The sequence below is a fragment of the Hetaerina americana genome, unplaced genomic scaffold, assembly GCF_022747635.1.
Source record: "Hetaerina americana unplaced genomic scaffold, ioHetAmer1.1.p SCAF_1, whole genome shotgun sequence".
Classification (NCBI taxonomy): domain Eukaryota; kingdom Metazoa; phylum Arthropoda; class Insecta; order Odonata; family Calopterygidae; genus Hetaerina; species Hetaerina americana.
The window spans coordinates 108,164,264-108,185,935 of NW_027286069.1; the positions used below are offsets into that span (position 1 = coordinate 108,164,264).

The following is a 21,672-nucleotide window of genomic DNA, read 5'->3' on the forward strand; positions in this document are numbered from 1 at the left end:
GAAATAAAACTGTCAGCATGTTTTCCCTTCGAGGTTTCTATGTGCTGCTTAGAAATTACTCCCATGTTTCCTTTTTTTTCCTGTCGTAAATTATTCAAACGAGTAATCCTCTTGAGGTGCTCACTAACCCAATGGCCTCTCTCCACGCAGAGGGCGCCGCCGTGCTCCGCCGCGAAGAGCGCAACATCCACACCGGCCACAGCAAGGGCGCCGCGGGCAACCACCTCGGAGGCGACGAGGACGGGAGCGCCAAGAAGGGGGCCGCTGTCCCCCTTACGCCCGGCACCTCCTCCGCGCCCAACGACCCCGCCGCGCCCACCGCCGCACCCACGACGCCCGCACCCGCAGCCGCCGCCACGTTCGGCACCCAGAACTCGACGGTGGTGACGGCGCAGACCGGGAGCTCTGCCACGCTGCCGTGTGTTGTGCGGAAGTTTGGCAACGGAGTGGTGAGTCTCTCCTAACTACCCCGCCCCCCCCGCCCCCTCCTGGTGATGCATTTTCAAGGAGTTTCCATTCCTAAAATACGACCCGGGTGTCGACTTCTACAGACATCTTCAGGTGAAAATGAAATTCATTGGCATTTCTATGGATACGTAGATCCTTCACGGGGTGTGACCGAGGGGGGGGGGGTTGGAATGGGGTTAAGCAGAGTGGCGCTTTTTAGCTGGGCTAAGAGGTGTGGGGTGGAATGGCACTCGTACGAGTGGATGGGGCGGAGGGAGAAAGGCGATTGTCATCGCGTTCTTCAGCAGCCTCCGTCTTTTGGTGCTTAGGCACAATTGATACTTGTCGATCCAATGCGAGGAATTTAGTGTAACTCGTGCAGGACTAGAACTTCGCTCAAGGAAAAAAAGTGTGAATCTATGCGCTATCTATGTGAACTAGACAGGTAACTCAAACTCCCGGTTATCACACCGATTGGATCAGACTTAAAACTTAAGATGGAATCAAAATGAGATAATGGGCAGAATATTTCAAAGTGTGTTTATCCTCGTCATCTACGTCTTAACTTTCTTATGTTATTAATGTTATTAATTACGTATGGCAGCTAATCGACCAAAAATGAATATTTTACCTTTTCAGTGGCCTTCTTTTTATATGGTGAGGTCCGAACACATATTATACTTACACACGAATAGAACCACTGATTTATGAGATAATCAAAATAGACTACAATCTGAATTTGTAACCTCGAATCTTATCTCACAGTAATAATTTTCAAAGTATATAAAAATGTAGCGATCACTTCAAGGTAATAACTGACTCATCAATTACTGTGAAGTGATCGCCAGATTAACCCTTATCCCTAACCCTTCACTCCGGGTTCTTGCACCCCCTGCCCGAAAGCTTTTTGGTGAATCGCAGGATGTATACGTCGATGTAGATGATGACTATGAGTTCTGAGTGTGCATATTATTAACTGATGCTCTTTCTCAACACGATTTCAGATGTAATATTACTTTACTTAAACATTAAGGACAGAAATGCTTTTATTTCCGCTGAGACCTCTTTCTTATTTCGAAAATTTGAAACCTTCGAAACGGGCGATCTCAATCACACCTACATTCTTCGCATTTTGCTCGAATTTTTGCACAGACATTACTTTGTATCTATTATTGTGGATATTTCAACGAGAAAAAAGAATTTCCATTCATGGAATCTTATTAATTATTTCGAGCCATCAATCGATCGCAATTACATGTAGCAAATTGATGAAACTCAAAGCGGATAACTTCAATTGATGAAAGGCACTTCTAAGTATTTCGTCAAATTAAATAAACATGACTTGCTCTGCTTTCTGTCGATAAAGATGACGTAGGTTGGTACTGAAAGCGATTAATCATTAAATGAACCGTAGGATAGCGTCAACAGAAACATCCAAGAAAGATCCGTTTAAGTGAAATTAGCTTTCGCAAAAATAACCAAAAGTTGCCGCTTTCTTAAGACTGTTTGTTACATCATGACTGGCAAACCATGCAAGTAGCATTCAAATGTACTCACAGATTGCTTAAACAGATATTCCGTGATAAAGACATCTCTTGCTGTGAATGGGTGGAATTGAATTCGTATTGTTCGTTCGAGCCTTGAGAGAATTATCCGCTGGCGTCATCCACCTGCTGCACAGAAGTTTGGACCGACAGATCCGAGTTTGAAGGGACAAATATGGCGGAAAATACGATCATTTGTTACTGCCATTTGATCATTTCATATTATTTTTCGAAATGATGCAGTTGTTAATTGAATGAAAATGATGTAAAATAAAAATTTCTAAAAATGATGGAATTGTTACGGGGAAAAATGACCCTGAAACCACGTAAGAGAACCAATTGTGTGTCAGGAATTTCGAAGATGATAATCCTGCACCATATAGTTGGCAATTTAAGTCCCATCTGGAGGAGCGGAGAGGAAAAATCTGAAAGGATGGATGACTGCGTTTTAGTAGTTGCGATGGCACGTGCAAATATCCGACTTTGTATTTCCGATGCGCCAAGAAAAGTGAACGAACGCACTCGACTAGCGAATGCAACAGACTTAGCGTTTCATACGACATTACCACTTCGGTCAAGACTAATGGCAAACAAGTAAAATAAACTGATTCAACTAGCTCATTCCCCTTGACCATTATCACCAATATTATAAAAATTAACATTATTTTAGTATTAACTATTACTAGGTATCACCATCGTTCTCAAACTACGCAACCTGAATGACCCCAAGATTACTAAATTAACGGAGGGGATTTAGAGATGGTGAGTGAGATGAGGGGTGGTGGAGGGGGAACACAAGGTCCTTGACTATCTTTTGTCTCTTAAGGACGACTTGCGTGGGAAGATTATTTAAATAATTTTATAAATATAAAACCCTAATGACCTCATGATGCCGCTCCGAAGTGAAACCTGGGTCTCACTAAATTTTATTTTTCATGTATATTTACAAAGTTTTAAAACATCAGTTAATTTAATTTTACACTGTGGTCATTAAAGTGTGAGTTACAGGTTGCGTCCCAAAAGTAATGCAAATCTTTTTTATAGTAATTTATTGTACGAATTTGTAAAAACACTTAAAATTCTTCAAAGTACTGTCCTTGGGCCTCAAAACATTTTTCCAGCGACTCCGCCATGATACCGGTACGCGCCCTGGAAGGCGTCTTCGGGGACCTCTCGCAAAGTCTTCGCCACGGCTGATTGGATCTCCTCTATGGACAAAAAACGGGTTCCTTTCAGGGCTGCCACAATCCGAGGGGACATAACGAAGTCTGCTGGGGCGACGTTAAGACTATAGGGGGTGGGGCAGCGTTGGCACCTGGTGCTTGGCCAGGAGCTCGTGGAGTCGTAGTGCGTTGTGGCAAGGCGATTTGTCGTGATGAAGGTGCCAGGTAGCGGAAATGTCTTTTCTCGACCTGATGACTCTTTTTGGAGTCTATCCAGTACATCCACGTAGTAGGCAGCATTAAATGTCTGTCCTCGAGGAACAAACTCCTCATGTACCACTACTTTCCTGTCGAAAAAGACGATGAGCATTGCTTTCACTTTTGATTTGTTCATTCTTGCCTTTTTGGCCTTGAGGAGATGACCAGTGTGCCACTCAGAACTTTGGTGTTTTGTTTCTGGATCTTATCAAAAAACCCAGGTTTCATCACCAGCGATGGCGTCCAAATAATCAGGTTTATTTTCTGTACGCCGAAAGAGTTAATTTGCAATTTCCGCTCGGTGGTCTTTCATGGCACGGTTGGCGCGCAGAGGTTAACAATAACTGACGTCCTACCGCTTATACAGCTTGAAGAGCAACGGAATTGGTTTCGCGGCAAAGCTCACCGCCCCCCCCCCCCCTCCACCTACTCCAATTGAGTTGATCCCACTGCGAGAAATAGGAGCGGCAGATTCAATCGTATTACTTTTGGAACGCATCCTGAATGCTCGCTTACATAATTTAGTGAGAAGATGGTCGCAATTTTCAAGCATCTATTTTGAGTAAATTTAAGGCACATCTAATCATATTAAAGTAATTACTAGCGCAAGTTCAGACGCATGCGCAGTAAAAACACATTTTTCTGCATTCTTAGGGAAGATTTTGAGTTGATCGTTTCGGACGTGACCTTGTGGAACTTGCTCTCTTCATTTTGCATAAAACTTCGTACTTTGTATTGTTTCCGCAGTAGTTTTTTGTGTTTTAAAAGGACCGTAGTTTCGACGAATAACGCTATCTTCAGTTGACGTTAATCGTCGAAATCCTGAATATGTCAGGATTCCTATGAAAGTCGTCGAAACCGTGGTTATGTAAAAGTACAAAAAATATTGTTGAAATTATGCAAAGTTCGAAGTTTTAAATTAATGAAGATATTGAGTTAGCATTGAGAATTTAATCCAAGGAGACGTAAAATAAAATCATTCAGTCCTTTTTCAAAATATCTCAAGTCGAAAGTAAACTCTCGATAAGGAAAGGGATGTTCGAATAGCCTTTCGATTCAAAATTCATTTGAGGTGTCATTGCCAACATTGTACTACAATAAGAATAATTAATAATATCTTAAAGGCAGAAAGAATACAATTACGTCAACATGAGCTATGCGATAAAAGTACTTATCGATTGAATCAGAGACGTTTTAGAATCAAAATATTTAAGATATGTTCCTTTGGCGTGTACTTGTTGGAAGAGGATGTTATTTAGGAAAGAGAGACAAATCCTAATGAACATGATGTCATTTCAGGGTTCATGACTTAAACTAATATTGTTTTAGTCCCGTTGATTCAATGGACCATAGCTTGTGACTTGGCAATGACACATGTAGAAAAACGAAATAACATGAAAACCAAATATTACAATATTGAGTAAAAATGAATTGAAATCTGCTGAGAAGGAATCTGAGAAAACAAAGAAACGCAAAACTAATAAAAAATGCCATTTAATAGGCTAATTTGAAAAATATTGAAATTGTATAAATAAGAATGCAAATTTGTCAATGGATATTAAAGATACGAAGAGCAAACATTCAGCAACTGAAGTAATTAGTAAAATTATTACGCAACGCGCCCTATTTGTACTTGTGAGAATTTTTTCTAATGCATGACTTTAGATAAAGTTCAATGAAGTTAGCTATCAAAAAATGTATGCAGTACTTATGATTCAATACTTAAAAAAGAACTTATGGGCTTTGATGAGAGAAATTAGCATGCACGTGAAATCTATTTCTCTAGCCCCTAGAAAGCAGCATACTATGTGATGCAAAACCTATAAAGAACGCCAATCCGTAAATTGCTTTAGCTAAGAAATCCTTCAAATTGAAGCTATAATTATATATCTTTCAGAATACAAGGTAACAAAAGAGGAATTCAGAGGAAAAGATAGCCATGTTGACTAGAAAAACGAAAAGAATAATGTATGACCCATGAGCAAAGAGAACCCACAGAACTTATGAAACAGGAGAAGGGAGGCTGTACGTAGATGAAGTGGACGGGTATGATAATAAAAGAGGAAGCAGAAAGGCAGAGAGAGAGAGAGGAATAAAAGCCGGCGTCACCTCGAGGCGTCATCCATAGATCAGCTGGGAATATAAAGTCGTATAAATCAACGGAGCACCAGGTTTCGCGAGAAAGAACAAAGTAAATTTAAGTTGAAAAAATCTAGAGGATTGTAATTCAGAAGTCCTCTGGGCATAAGGGATTTATCAAACGATTCAAAGATTTAAATTTACGATAAATTAACAAGAAACTAAAATTTTAAACAAATTTCCACAAGCCAAAGTTTAAAGAGCTGCTCCTGCGCTATTTTTCTTGCGCGCTGATTTTTACCGCATTTCGTGGGCCGTCGAGACTTCCCCGCCCATCCACAGTATTCGCCCTTCCCGACCGGCAAAACCATGATGGGTGAGGCGATGCTTTGAGGACTGACGACTAGCAAGACCAACCACGCCTCTTCGTCTCGCCCAAAAGGTTGCGAATGAAACCGTTTACAGAAATTGAATCAAGTTGAAATTAGAGATGAGTCTACTATGTAATTATTACGCCATTAGGGCCACGAGCAGCGATTTAATTGCCAGCGTCGTAAAAATGCCAAAAATGTAAGAATATAAATGTTGTTGAGCAGGAAAATCATCTGATTATGAGATACAGTAAATAAGGTTCCTAAAAAATTATCACATTTAATTACCATCGCTGCTATTTGATACACCATAATTTATCCCTTTGGCAAGTTAAGCTACACCGGAACATTTGGGAGTTGATGTGACAAAAAGAGTATTTTTCATAGTTAATTGTATGACTGAAAATTGGATAGAGAAATCTGCAAAATTAGGCGCGTAATGGACAGTATTATCAAAATTACGTAAAACTAGATGATAATAATAAGTAATGAGGGGCTGCTACGAGAGTTCGGCTCTCAAATGAATAAAAACATTCGGATTCATACGTCAAGCAGTTACACCGCATCCAACGACGGAAGTCGGGTGATATGCATTCGTAGTATACTCTTCCGAGAAATACCCTTTGACAACGGATGATTCTGTGGAAAGAGAAGAGCGGGTGTACGCGAGAATGGGACGAAGGTGAGGAAAGAGAAGGAATGAGGATTGCAGGAGGACGCAGCGGAGCAGGAGGAGAGATGAATGAGGACGAGCGGAAGGGAGTGTGTATCTTGCCGTCGTCATCATTTTCATTGTTATTATTTTTATCATTACGATTCCTCCACCGGGGAAATCTCTTTGGAGATGCGTGGGTGGGAGGGAGGGAGGGAGGGAGATGCTGCGAAACGCGTTCAAGCATCCGAGGAAGTCCCGGTCGGAGGCAATTTGTTTTGGCGGGAGCACAAAAGAAGGGAGGGCAGGGAGCAAAAGATGACGACAAACGGGGAAGAATAAACGAGGGACTCGGCAAATAAGTGCGGATGAAGGATACTTTGTGAAAGTAATGGGGTCCCCTTTTTCGGTCGACCCGGCCCCACGCTTGGCGGGGTCCGAGGGATTTAAGGGCGGGGGGGGAGGGGATGAGGGGGGTTGGGGATTCGACGGAGGAGGCGACTCGCTGCCCCCTCACTAAGGGGCAGGCAGGTCGTCATTACGATCAAATAAGTACTCGAGCCATTGTTCACTCGATTCCACAAATGATACAGCACTGACAAAGAAATGCAGTGACCAACTTCCTTTGGAGAAAACTAAACGCGCTTGTTTGCATGGGTGAGTTCAAGGGGAAACATGAACAAAAAACTTGAAGGGAAGAAAAAATAATGAAATATTATTTTATAAAGATGGGAAAAGCACCATTCTCCCCGAATAAAAAAAATATTTGCAATGATTCAAGGAAAAATATATTCCTGATCGAGATAATGAGATGCCAGAGGTAAGGGATTTCAACTGAAATTGAAGAGACTCACGGTGTGTAAATTGGAAATGTAAGGGTATTAAAGCAAATAAAACATTCACTATAAACGAACATAAATGATAAAAAAAATTCCCCACGTATAGAGGCTCTGAGTTAAATGTAATCGCTGAGAACAATATTGAAACTATCAATTACTACTGATAAATTGAAATGGAATCTCTATCAGCAGCAGAGAAGAAGGAACAGAAGAAGACCGAATCGTTGGGAATAGGAACTTGGAATTACAGGACGATATTTAGGATGGGGAAATAAGTAAATATTAGGTCGGTGAATGAGAAGGAAAATAAAGATATTGCAGGGCTGCGCCATGCTAGATGTAAGGAGGATTTTCGAAGGTACAACTGCAGAGTGGTAAACATTGTAGGGGAGGAGAGGCAGTGAGGGGTGGAAAGAGTAATGAACAAAAATTTCATATATTTACGATGGCATGAATCACGCGAAAGACGTTTCAGAGTAAGGACCAAGAAGAAAAGGGAAAACTGTTGACGATGAAATGCAGCTAAAAATGAATAGGGATGTAAATAATAACGTAGAGGAAATTAACAGGATTACTACAATTGATTGAAATTCCAGGGTGAAAAGATCAAGATATTTCAGATGCAGGGAATACTATATTAAAATCTCTAAATGGGATGGCAAGGCAAATGTCATTCATCAAGAGAAAAACTATATTTTCTGTTGCAGAAAAACTACAAGAAGCTGCTACAAGAACCAGAGAATTTTCAGAAGAGGGAAATGTGGGAGGTGGAAAATATATTAGATTAGCCAGTTTATAAAAAGAATGCTAGTTAGAAAATTGTCCTGGAATACCGCTTGCAGAGGTGGAAAAAGAAGCATAGAATATAAATGCTAGTAAGACAGCAATAATAAGTAACATCCCCGTAGAACACCCCACGCCGCAAGCTCTTGCGGCAGCTTTCAGGGTATTATGTAGGTGTAGAATATCCGAAGATTTGATGGAAAAATGGAAGAAATATGGCCAAAAGATTTTCGTCAGTCAATTTTAGCTCCAAATGCTTAACGTTTTCAAGAAGTAGAATGCAAAGACAATGGGATTAAAATTTAGTACCTCATGCAGCAGTGATATTTCTAGCAAGAATTAGAATAGAGGGTCACTTGATAGTGGAAACCATTACCTTTACGAGCATGTTTTACTTAAGAAAGGAGAGAGGAATGTATTACACCATTGCAGTGAAGAGCATGTTAGTAGGAATGGACATCAAACGCAACAAGGGTGTGTTTGCGTGACTAGCGGATTTTGAAAAGGCGATCGGACGCGTTCAATCAGAAAAGTAATTGAAGACATGAAGGTATGTAGTAGTGGACTTGTGGGATGGGTAAATTTTCCGAAACTTGAACATGCATCAGACTGTGGCATCAGATGGAGAATGGTGACGGGCAGTGGTTGGCAGGGTAATGAGACTTGGCGGCCGGTCACAGATGGTATTCCCAACACAGCCAGAGAAGATTTAAAGGGCAGCTTATGACCTCCCGAAGCTTAGCTTAAAAGTCGGCGGAGGTATTGTTAATTCGCTTAGTTTTTTACATCTAGGAGACAACTCGTACATTATAACCTGCAAGCCGGCCCAAGGGCGTGTGGTGTGGGTTGTAAGGTCACCACCCGTAAAATGGTATAAAATAGCATTCAAAACCAACAAATTCACAAAAACCTTTCTAACTTACACTCATGCAAATAGATAGATAGATAAATAGAGGTCTTTGTTTAGGCGAAATTGAGACCAAATGGTCCCTTCTTCCATTAAACCCATAAAAATACATATATTATTGACTAGCATACACCTACACCTACGATTATATCCTATGTTTGTGCAATGTTTGATCTTGTCTACACTTGTAAATCAAGTTTCTTCACTTTTTCTAGTCTAATGACCGTGGTTTCTTACTGTTATGGCTCCACACTGTCAAGGGAAAGAACGAATATATATATATATATATATATATATATATATATATATATATATATATATATATATATATATATATATATATATACTCATATATTATATGAGTATTTATTCGCCGTTTGGCGGGATTTCGTGTTTGAATGTATACATATATATATATATATATATATATATATATATATATATATATATATATATATATATCTGCCTGCACTACAGCATATCACACTTATTAAATGCTTTTGGTCTAATTTACCTAAATATATGTGGGTCCCCAGCAATTTCCTCTGTTTCACTGTTGAATCATTTGTTCTGAGTCTATTAGTCTCGCTTGCTCTCTTCGCATCTCAAGCGACTCCAATGCTAATTATTCTGAAATACCTATCGTACTCGTCTTCTTATCGTAACAACTTTCGACAGATTATCCCTTCACTTTACCTGCTTGTATTAGCGCCACTTTCTCCCAAGGATCCCAAATATTTGCGCCGTATTCCAAAAGCGGCATAACTAGAGCAAAGTAATACCTCTTATCAACTGTCTCATTTAATATCCACAACACTTTTTTTAGAAAAACCGAGTTTATTTAATGCGGATCCTCTACCCCCAAATATTTCACTTTATCAAACGTAGTTAGAAGTGAACCGTCTATTTCATAATTTATGTCCTTCCAATCACTTCCTTTGCTTCAAAATTTTAATACTGCACATTTGCCTATGTTAAGCACTAACCTCCATTCCTTGCACCAATCCGAGAGTCTCCACAGAGTCTCCCGCAATCTGAAGGGGTCTTCCTTTCCCGTTATACTACCTTGTCATCGGCAAATAATCTAAGTTTGCGAAGACCTTGTGAGCTTAAGTCATTAATGTACTTTAAGAATAGAAGCGGCCCTGTTACATTTTCCTGGGGGAGGTCCAAACTTACGTCTGCAATGGCACCTTGAAGGCAACACATCGATGACTACTGGTTGTTTGCGATACGACAAGAAGTCTCCAATCCAATATATCATTTCCTCTTTGATATCAAAGTATTTACTTCTGCGTAACAATTTATTGTACGGGACATTATCGAAGGCTTTCTTTAAATACAGAAATATTGCATCAACGTGGGTGTTGTTTTCACCCGATCTAATTATATGGCGAATAAAAAGACGTGATTGTATTTTGCAAGATCTAATCTTCATAAATTCACTCTCTTTGTACTTTTAGTATGTCAATTCGTACTGTAAAGAACTCTCAAAAAAGTATTGACACTAATGTTTTCTAATATTTCACATTAAAAACAGATGTTAGAAAATATGGGTCAGTAATTCGTTTCTTTCTCTCTTCTGCCACCTCTACAGATGGGAGTTATATGGCCTGGCTACCACTCACTTCGTACCGAGTGTTTTTCTCTTGATTTATGAAGGATATTTTCTTAAAATAGGACATGAGCTACATCTAGTTTCTTCCATATTCTAGCAGATATGTCTTCCGGACCTGGTGCTTTGTTGGCTTTAATACTACGGAGATGATATTCCATTCCTTTCTTGGTCAGTGTTAAGTCACCCATGTGATCCCAGAGTGGTTGTGGAAGCTCGTTTGCTGTGTTATATCTTTATTATAGACGCTGTGGAAAAATGTAACGAAGACATTTGATTTTACACGCTGCCAATAATGAGTTCACTGACTTCCGTCTACAAGGAATGTACTGCTGGACGTTGCATTTCTCTAACTTAGGACAAGAATGACTTCGGATTTTCCTAAAGATTTTCGGGGAGTGTTTTAGTTTTGAAGGCGTGTAGGGCTATACGTATGATATCTAGTACTTAATCACGGCATTCTTTTGATTTCTCTTAGAATGTAATCTTTTAAACCACGTCACTACCTTTTAACCTCTTGTCAAAGTCTGATAGTAACATTATTTGCTTTCTTAAGCCAGATCTGGTGCGTCCGTTGTACCATTTAGGTTCCTTACTATTGCATTCAAGTTTGCAAAGAACGTCAGTATTTATTTCTTCACATATAACATTTAAGTAGCATGTACAAGTATTCTCTGTATGGAGTGTCAAGGTTTTTGTCCTGAATTCTGGTAATTCTTTCTTTAACTATCCCCGAAGTCCGTTACAATTTGCCATGTTGAATACGTATATTTTAAACTTTTCTCTGTTTACTTTCAGGAATGTAATTTTTAATTCTACAAGAATAGATTTATGGTCATGGACGCCGTCCATTATTACAATGTTTGTAAAGATTTTGGGCGTCGAAGTCGGGATGATATTAACTGTGATGTGGCCCCTTGTTAGTGATTTACTTCCTCTCCCATGTTCTTCCTCATCACTTATCCATTCCTCCTGGTATATGCATCCCTAACCACCCACCTTTATGGTGTAATGCAGGGTATTTATGCTGAAGTTGATTAATTATTTTATAGTAAAGAGTGTTTTCACAATTTATGGAGGAATTCTTGGCAGCAATCTCCTACGCAGATTTTCCTACGCAGTGCTTTAGTAGTAGTAGTAGTAGTACTATTTAGGGGAGACTACCGACAGGTAAGGTCATTAGCGCCATAGGGGATGGACAGTAAAGGATGAAGGGTGGAGAGAAACCCGGCGTCGGCATTGGCCTAATCTGTTAACGAAAGTCGCCAATGGGTCCGCAGCTTAACGTCCCATCCGACGGACGGCGTACTCTCTCAAAGTGCCCTCCACAAAACACCTCAAGTAGGGATCGAGATACCTCTGAAAAATATTCAACACCACCGGGTTTTAAACCCGGGCCCTCTGGGTGGGAAGCCAGTACGTTAGCCCCCGCACCATTTCGATCCCATTTGCTTTAGTAAATGGTAGATAAAACACCAGCGATTCAATTTACACTGTTTCTATGTTTGTTGCTGAGAATGGATAGCTGGTCGTCGGGCTTGTGTAGGATATCCGTTTTTGATTGTGGGGGTCTTTAAAATGAGTAAAAGATAATAGGTTTCGGCCGTTTAGTCCTTTATGTTTCAGCAAACACTTTCTATGTATTTTTCGTCGCATTAATAGCGTTGGCTGCTGAGTTGTGAATTTACAGCAATGAATTTTTCCCCACCAAATCAGTTAGGTCTGCCCTTTTTGTAAATTGTGAAACCGTTTGAAAAAACCTCACTGTTTGCTATATCATCCGTGAGCCAACTCTCCACTCCGGCTACGATGTCTGCCCATGTTTTAATAGAAATATGTTCACTGCCCCACATTTTGTTTCCATTACTTGAACAATTAAATACTATAATTTTTCTTGTTGTATGGTGGTTTGATGGTTTACACAATGAGCAAAAAAGAGTTTCGCGAAGATTTATTGCTAGCATTGGCACTATTATTATGTTCACTCACATGACTTTATTTAATGGTTTTCGATGTACTGATTTTATTGATTCTACGTTAGCTATCAGTGATTTAACACTAGTGCTAATTTGTTTTATTTTTCTTGTTATCCGAGAGTCATAGCCTGATGTGAAGTAACAAAAAACGCACGATCCTGCTTTATTTTTCCCAATATGTGAACTGCGCTCTTGCCTACCTTCTTAACGCTTAACCGTCGAAAAGTAACCGTGTAGCATACGCACTACAAACTGCGATGCTTCGGCGGCATAATGGACCTCGGAGTGATTAAGGGGTACCCGACATACTGAGAGGACAGGCCTCAGATCAACAAAATTCGCTTCGATTTTCCGACAAAATCCCAACGATCCTTGATTCAAACCGTGTTTTCGGCTACAAACGAGCCTCAATGAACGTCGGTCTAAATAACTGACGGCCGCCTTCACCGCCTATGTCGCATGGGGTATCCCGCCGCATGGTAGAGCATACCAGGACGACAAGAATCCAACATGTCCCTCCCGTTGGACTCAGCTGCGGGGCGGAGAAATTATACGCCGGACATCAGAATTACCTAATTCATATAATGGTTCTCTCCCTTACCGAGCGCTGATGTCTCGCCCTAGGCAGCGACCTATTAGTAGGGGTTGGGTATGGTGATGCTGTCATCTGGCAGCACCTGGTACCTGTTGGAGGCGGGGTTGTGACCTGCCTCCGCAGAGTTCAACCCTCGCCGCAGCGTTACCTTGCACTTCGGTGATTGCTATATTTCATAAAACTAGCAAATTGAATATCTAGCACGCAATTTAGGCCATTGCAGTCACCTTCTTTAATCAAGTAAATTTTACTTTTAGGCCTCTTATTTCGGATCTCATTAAGCGAAAACTTAGCATTTACTGCCCTGTTGTCACTATTTCCTTGTATAGTTTCTATAGTTGAGACTTTTTTGGGAATATTTGTTGCTAGCAAATCCAGAATATTATCGCCCGTAGTTGTTGAAGTGGCAAGTTGATTCAATGAATTCGACGAAAAAGAATTCAGTAGTGATTCGCAGATATCTTTGTCTTTACCACCGTTTTTATACTACAGGCATAAAGACTTTATATGCGCCCCATTCGATAGATGGGACATTGAAATTTCCATCAATTATAACGTCGCGATCATTGTGTTGAGATAAAAAACCTTTGATTTACAGATTTATTTCTTGTATTGAATCGTCTCTGTAGACTGGTGGTCTGTAAAATTCGCATCCATAAATTATTTTGGATTGAGGACTTTTAATTGAGCACTAAACGCTTTCCAAACCATTACCCGGAATTACCTCAGCAGAGCTAATGCAAGAATTTTTAACTGCAATAAAGGCACCATCCGCGATTCCATTTGTCCTGTCCTTTCTGTAAATGGAAAATTTCACTGTCGAAAATATCAGCGGATAACTAGGTCTCTGTCCCAATAATTATATCCGCGCCTGATATTTGAGTAAGGTGATGATATTCTGTGACTTCGTTTTTTAAACTTCGGTAATTTACTACCAATGCAGATAATAGGTCCCTAGACATAACGTTTTTTTTTTAATTTTTCAGGAGGGTCGCCTTCTTATTAATATTGAATCTATTATAAAATGTTTCGTTCGATGCTATCTGATTGGTGCTAGATGAACTACTGCACCTCACTTCACTTAAAGCTTACTCCAAGAGACGACCCTCCAATCATCCGACCTACGGTTCGTGAGACACTCCTTCATTGGTGATAAAACACCGCTCCGTCTATCTTCGGTCTCAGTTTGGCAGATTATGAGACAATAGTGAGTCAAGTGGAAATTAAGTTCTTATTTTCCTGTGATTCACAGAAAAAATGCAAAATTTTTGTAACGAGGATTGACTACAAGAAAAGGAAGGGTTTACAGCAGAAATAAAAACGTGAACTAAAACAATAAAGTATGGAGCAATAAACTTGAGCAGGTGGAGTTTCATGGAAATAGGCAAAGGAAAAAAAAGGGTATTCGAATGGCACCAGATGTCCAGTCTTCATCCCTGTCATTTCCAATACTCTTTCTGGGATAGGGGAGAAAATCCCCTGACAGCATGTTCTTGCTTTCCGCTTAAACAGTTATTTCTTTATTGACATGAGGTATGTGATGCAAAAGATCGTTTTGGGGATATCTGCAAAATGCTTGCTTCACCTTGGAGTTCTTAAGTCAGTTAGCTTTGCATTAATTTACACTTTACATTTATATTACGATAAATACATGATACAATAATGCACAGATAGATTATATGCGCGCCATTAGCTGGATTTACGTTATTTAACTCAATAAAATAGAGCATTTAAAATATTTCAATAAGTACATAAAACAATGATGCACAGAGAGATGACATGCGCGCCATCTTCCTACAAACAAATGGCCAGCGCTCTTCTTTTCAAAGTCTTCGTGTTCCTTCTATTCCTTCCTGTTATTTAATTCCTTGTACGGCATTTTATTATCCTTATCAGTATGGTATTTATAGAAAGGGTTCTAATGTTTCAATTTGGAATATTTTTTCAATTCTGTATTCTTTTGGTTGAATATACTTCAATCATTTTCTTTTCTACAATCTTAACTTCTCCAGGTCCTGTCGGATAGTGGAATTTCTGAATGATTTGATTTCTTTGATGCTCGTAGTTTTCGATTACATATTACGCTATATTTCTAAACCTTTGTACCTCGAATTTCAGGCAAGTCTGTTTTCCGTGTTAAATTGTATCTTCGAAGTCGCGAGTTTCACATTTTTCTGAAGGCGATTTGCCAATTTAATTAAGGCAAAGGAAAAGAGACAAGCAGTATAATTTGGCACTTAAGAGAGGAATTGCTTCAAGTAAAGAAGTATTCCCAAAAAACCATACTTGACGACAGACAGATTAAGTATTTAGGTGAAGTAAAGACTTAAATGTATCGTAATGTTCATGAATGTGAGACCGGGTCTTTAAGGAAGAGAATGAGCGTAGATAGGAGGCTATTCAGACGTCTGTGAGGGACAGAGGTTGCACAGGGAGGAGGCCAACGTGGAGGTTTTCCATAGGGTGGGAGAAGAGCGGGTGTTGATGACGGATGGAAATTGGAACAAGCCAGAGAAAGCGGATGAAGAATTTAGGAAGAGATTAGAGGAGTTTAAACTGCGAGGTATAATGGATAGTGTTGAATAAGTGGAGCAGAGGAACTAAGAGAGTATTAATGGCAGCCAGCATGAAGGCAATAATGAGTCACGGGGTAGTGAGAAAAGAAGCAATAGTGGAAAAAGAAATAGGGAGACTCGTGATACTTAGAAATAGTAGTCATTTGAGACTGTCCAAACCTTACCTTAATTCATCTTTAAATAAGAAGAACAGCTTTGATCATTTACTGCGTTCACTTCCACAACCTTCAACCTTATTGAGTGAAACGATTTTCATTACATATCAGATAACATATTGGTTGGTACAACGCATACAAAGTGAATTTCTTCTACAAATTATCCGGTCCAATTATTTATCTAATAATAACATCGATCCCTTTAAACATCTTAATTTTTCTGTCATCCAAAATGGCAGAAATTCAGATCCATCAAGGGTTTCATAAGCTCAATTTATATTATTTTTGATTACACGAGCGATTATTTGCTGTTTCATAGATAATCTTCCAATTGAAAAGTTAGAACGCGCGTTTAACGGAGAATCTAGATTGAATAAAAATTAGGTCAATCTCCTTATAAATACTAAGTCATCTTCGAACTAAGAAATATAAAATTTGTAATCTTTATACCTGTGTAACGAAAGTTCATATTATCGAAGAATTTATCTGCCAGAGTTTATTCATTTTTAGTCTCTTTTCTTGACATATATTTATGAATGTAATTCGGTACTCACCATCTTAAATTACTTGCCGGCTCCGGTGGTGGTGGGGTCTCGTGAGGACCCACGACCTCTGGGTCTACTAACCCAGAGATCGCGGGCTCAATTCCCGCCAAGGTGATTTTTCCTCCACGTAGGTCTCGGGTGTATGTAATTTTCAAATTGCTGTATGAATCTTCAAAGTCCGATGTCAAGGTTGAAAAACTGTTTTCGGGTTAATGCAAAATAAGTAAAAAAATTCGGTATCTTTGGTCAGCAATCGCATCAACATATTTTATTAATCAATACGATAAATAACCATCAAACACACAGCTAATTCTTAGTCATTTGTAATTCATAGTATTTCAGAATGACTATGTTTATTATTTAGCGTGACCATTACATATTTGACTTAAATAATTTCAGTTTTCAATGTATTTGTGGTTTTTTTACTCCAAAATAAGTACTATTCAAGCAAAATGCGATCTTTAAGACTATGCAGGATGACGAGCAAGTCCTTAAAAATACGCTAAAATGAAGTCGGGTGGCCTTTCATTAAAAAGACAAAACCAGGGAAACCTATGGCACTTGCCAGGGACGGAGTCACTATCATTTCCTCGAGAAAGGCAAATAGCTCGAGGGAATCACTTTCGAAGAGCGCTTTTTAAGCTTCTCAGTGTTGTTAATGGAAGGAAAAATTAGTGTTTTCTTTTTTATGGTAAATTCTCACTCCTCTCTTATCCTTGAAATCCCGAGCACGCAAATTATGAAGTAAAAAGATTTGGAGAGGAGAAAGACTCAGGATAAGAAAAACGGTTTCGTGCTGGCAAAAAACTGTCGCTTCGCGCGTGCAACCGCCAGCTGTTTCTTGGTACTCTCATTGGTCGGGATGGGACCGGGTAGATCAAAGCCCCGCACTATCCTCTAAGACTGGAACGCTTCAATCCAATTTGGACCATTGTACGAAATGAAATGCGACCGAAATGAGGGAGACAAAAGGCAAACGTTTAAAATAGGCGAGCCGGATTTCTGGAGAGCGCACATCAAACAACAACTAATAGCGGTAATGGGAACGGATAAGACTTAAGGCTTCGACATTTTTCTTCGGTAGTTGTTCTAGTCTCCCCAGCGCTCCTTGGCGTCCGTGCATCTTGTCTCATTGCCATCAATGGCACTCATATCTTTTTTCAAGGTAGATATGCGTTGGGAGGAAGAATGAGGAATTAATTAAAATTTATGCTGATCGGAGGCGCGATTGGTTGGTTCGTTTATTTTGGAATTTAAGAAAACCATGAATTATAATAAGGCTAACGGTGAAAGTGAGTCCACCTTCAAAGGTAACTGGTGAGGACCAATTTAGAGTATGACAAACAATAATATTTCGGATAAAGAAAATATTTATTACACATTTTATTTGTTTTTGAACTGAATAAGAGATTTTTGGGAATGATATACTTTTAAAGCACCACCAAAGAAGTAAATGTAGTTCCGTGTTGATGGCAAGGGATACTTAGAAAATATTTTTCCCACGACCAAAATGGGTTAATCAACAAAAGAAAATAACTATCATCGTTATACGTGAGGAACTAATTGTTTATATTATTCGGTAAAAAAGTTATTACTCTAACAATAAAATCTGAGTTTCCCTACTGGAATGCTTCGATGACCTCTCTCTAGCTCTTTTACTTTACATTTTTAAGTGTTTAACTGAAAAAATGGGTCGTTTGTTTTGATGGAAATGAATAAAACTCTTCCAGCTTGGCCGTAGCTCTTCCATTACCAAATCTTTTCTCATTTTCTTCCACGCGGTTTAAATCACACAACACTCTCAGAGGAAAATTCTGTGGAAAAAATAACTCTTCTCCTAATTGCATTGCTCCTAAATCTCGGCCATTGATCACGTGACCAATGCACGTAAACCGGTTTAGGGCGTAAACGTCGACACACAAATTAAAATGTCGCGTGGCTTGTTGTGCAGACGTTTCCATCGCTCAAAACTCTGCCTTCCCCGTGCTCCACTTCTCTTGCGGAAGCTTTTACCGCACAAATTACACTCTCCGCTCCTCTTCGCACTCATCATGTCTCGGTTGACGAAGAGAATAAAACGAAAACTCTCCTCTGCATGCATTATGTTGTCAATTTCGATTTTTGACACATAACAATGAAAAAATCATCAATCGTGCATTAAGATTTCGTTTTTTTCCATACTTATCTCATATTAAAAATGCAGTTGCATCCAAAAGGAGACATTAACGTCAACAATGAACTCTCAAGTAAACGTTTCTTCAGATACTGAAGAATTTCAGATTAATCATTTAAATTATATTACTCTCGACTATTGACAGCCCAAGTCATCGGGACGTAGTTTGGTAGACTACGACACTGCACATTAATGCATGGCTAACATTTATAAGACAGGAGGTTTCTTTCGGCAATAACGGACGATTACTAAGAAGTGTTCTTTTTAAATCTCTTTCAAGCATCTGGGTATCTTCCAAACTATTTCAACCACATAACAAAAGTATAGGGCTTTTAAAACTGAATGAGGCTCGCCTAACGTTGTTGCAGACGCAAACTGCATTCCAAGCACGTAATTATTTGCTGACTTATTCATCTCGTCTGGACTAGAGTGCTGCTGGGGAAAGGAAAAACCTTCTTCATTCCTTCCGTCAAATTTGAGATGGGAAGTGAGCATTTGTTCCTAAGCCTCATCCTCCGCCCCCTCGTTGCAGCGCGGAATCACAACGCCATCTTTCAAGGGGAAGAGAGATCCACCCCGCGTTGCATTCCGACGTTAACGGGTATTACCGCGTACGAGTGCTATCAAACCTTGGGAGCAGCGCGTTTCAAAAGAAGTTGCCTGTGCAGGAAAGAGCAAACGCGCTCTTCACCCGCATTATACGCTCCGATGACTTTTCGAAATAAATTCCCACGCCAAACGAAAGACCTCCTTCAAATTAAAGGAACAGGCTCTATCCATTTGATACTCTCTCCTTTTCCATTCGCCTCTAAAGTAGCAGACAACTTTCATCATCTCTCTGGATGATACAACTGCTCCCTTTTTTGGGATGGGGAAACATCTTTCGTGGCTGCAAATTAAAGCGGTAACCTTTCAAACTGTGATGAACCTTTTTCATAAAATGATCCAAAGTTATGCAGGTGATTTTTTATACTGGGTCAAGTTTGTGATTCGAATCTTCTTTGGAATAGGAGTGGAAAAAGTCTTTAAGTGGAAAATTCCTAAAACCCATCCGTCTTTCATGCCCGAGATACCATTGCTCCTAATAAATATTAATAATGCAAAATTAATTTAATATTGGATGCAGAATTATCATAGTTTTTAAAATTATAAAATATCAAATGGAAATTCCCAAAATTTTTGCCCTTTAAAATTTATATTAACTATTATAAATATATATATATATATATATATATATATATATATATATATATATATATATATATATATATATAATACTTACTTTAATAGAAAGGGAATAATCACTTTAAAAGAAGGTGATAGTAGATACTGAATCTACCGCGTTTAACCACCGCAGATAACGCGCCCACTCTATCATGAAATCATTTAATTATTAAAGAATAAGTCTGCATTGTCTCTGCAGAATTGAAATTGTTAATATGAGTAACATAAAATAGATGAAATTTCACTGCGGATGAGTCACTTATAAATTACATTATTAATCTTCTTTACTTATAAATTAAATTAATTAATCTTCTTCAAAATGCATATTCTACCTTTAAAGGTGTGGTTGTGGTCGCACCTCGGAGGTCAACTCAAGTCCTTAAGAGGGGTGGTAGCTGGAGACCAAAACGGATCAACAATCATGCAAACAATTCCTCTCGTTAATTTTGTGTATCAAGGATATTGAATATTATTCTCTAAATCGATATTTCTAGCATAGTTAACGTTGATAGTATTTTACTCATAAAAACCAGTCAACTTTTGAAGTGATATCGTCGTGGTGTCTTTATGTGTTGAAAAAGCTGGTATACTTAACGTGGGAATGACATAAAGTGCTACACGGCTTCTATTAAACGGTCCTATTATTTGCACAATATTCCTGTTAACCTTTTTGCGAATTCTCTTATATTCCCTGGCATAGAAATACTCTTCACCCGAAAACATTGGAGAAAACAGTATAGCAAAGGATTAAAATTATTTTCATTCATACTCTACTCACGAAAAAGAATATTATGAGTTTAATTGGACCGCCATAATCATTAATATTAAACTATTGAAATAATATACAAATTGGAGTTGTGTAAAAGCTATTTTTGTCTTCAGTAATCATTCCTGCTATTTTTCTTGACCACAGTGGGCTGGCAAAAAAGCAAACTAGAGCATTTTATTCTCTTTTACTTATTCTATCTGCCCCAATCCCCACCTTGAACCGAGAGATTAAAAAAAATATAGTCGAGTGTCATGATTTACAGAAATAGAGATATTTAACACATGACATTTGAGAATATGAGAAATCTGTTTAAAGAATGAATTACTTCGTGCAGAATTTGAATTGCATACCTTTCATATGGTTTGTGTTAATGATACCATTTTTAAATCATTGGACCATTTATCAACAACACATGTGTTAGACAAGAGCAAATTGAATGATTCAAGCGTAAAATTTACTGATGGTTTACCCAATATCTTTATTTTTAAGAAATTGAAAATCAAAATTTTGAGCAAAAACCCTGCCGCGCCTCTATTCCAATTCCATCGCCGTTGAGCGACCTAAAGCTTTTCATTTTACCTTTAGTACGGGAGAGCACATAAGTAGGAGCGGGGAAGGTGCCAGAGAGGGTACGGTAATCGAACGGTTACGGGGGCTCCGGATTACGCGGAGAAAATATCATCGGATGATGTCGACGACAATGTGCAACGGTAGATATTCCGCTCAAAACATTTCTGTGCCTCTCCGTCCTTGGCGAGAGTGTGAATCTCACTCAACGAGAGCTGGGTGAGAGTCACTTTAGTATAGCTGAAAGGGTGGCGGGTGATAAGCGTAGCAATTTTTTCTCCGAAAACATAAACCAACTCGTCAAGATTAAAAATACTTTGGGCACACTTTTAATAAAAACCAGAACCATTATTCAAAAAAATGATAATGCGCGTATACTGTTTACGTGTGTGTGTGTGTATATATATATATATATATATTTATTTATTTATTTA

General features: G+C 39.0%; 1 protein-coding gene across 1 annotated transcript in view; it reads left to right on the top strand.

Moving 5' to 3' along the window:
• Nucleotides 1-233: 233 nt before the first annotated feature.
• Nucleotides 234-21,672, top strand: part of LOC139694521 (interference hedgehog-like) — a gene marked incomplete at both ends in the record, with an annotated part of 209,620 nt that continues 188,181 nt past the window's right edge. Inside the window, one exon of the mRNA XM_071593070.1 lies at nt 234-449. Coding sequence (XP_071449171.1) covers nt 234-449 — 216 coding nt within the window. The remainder of the gene's footprint in view (nt 450-21,672) is intronic.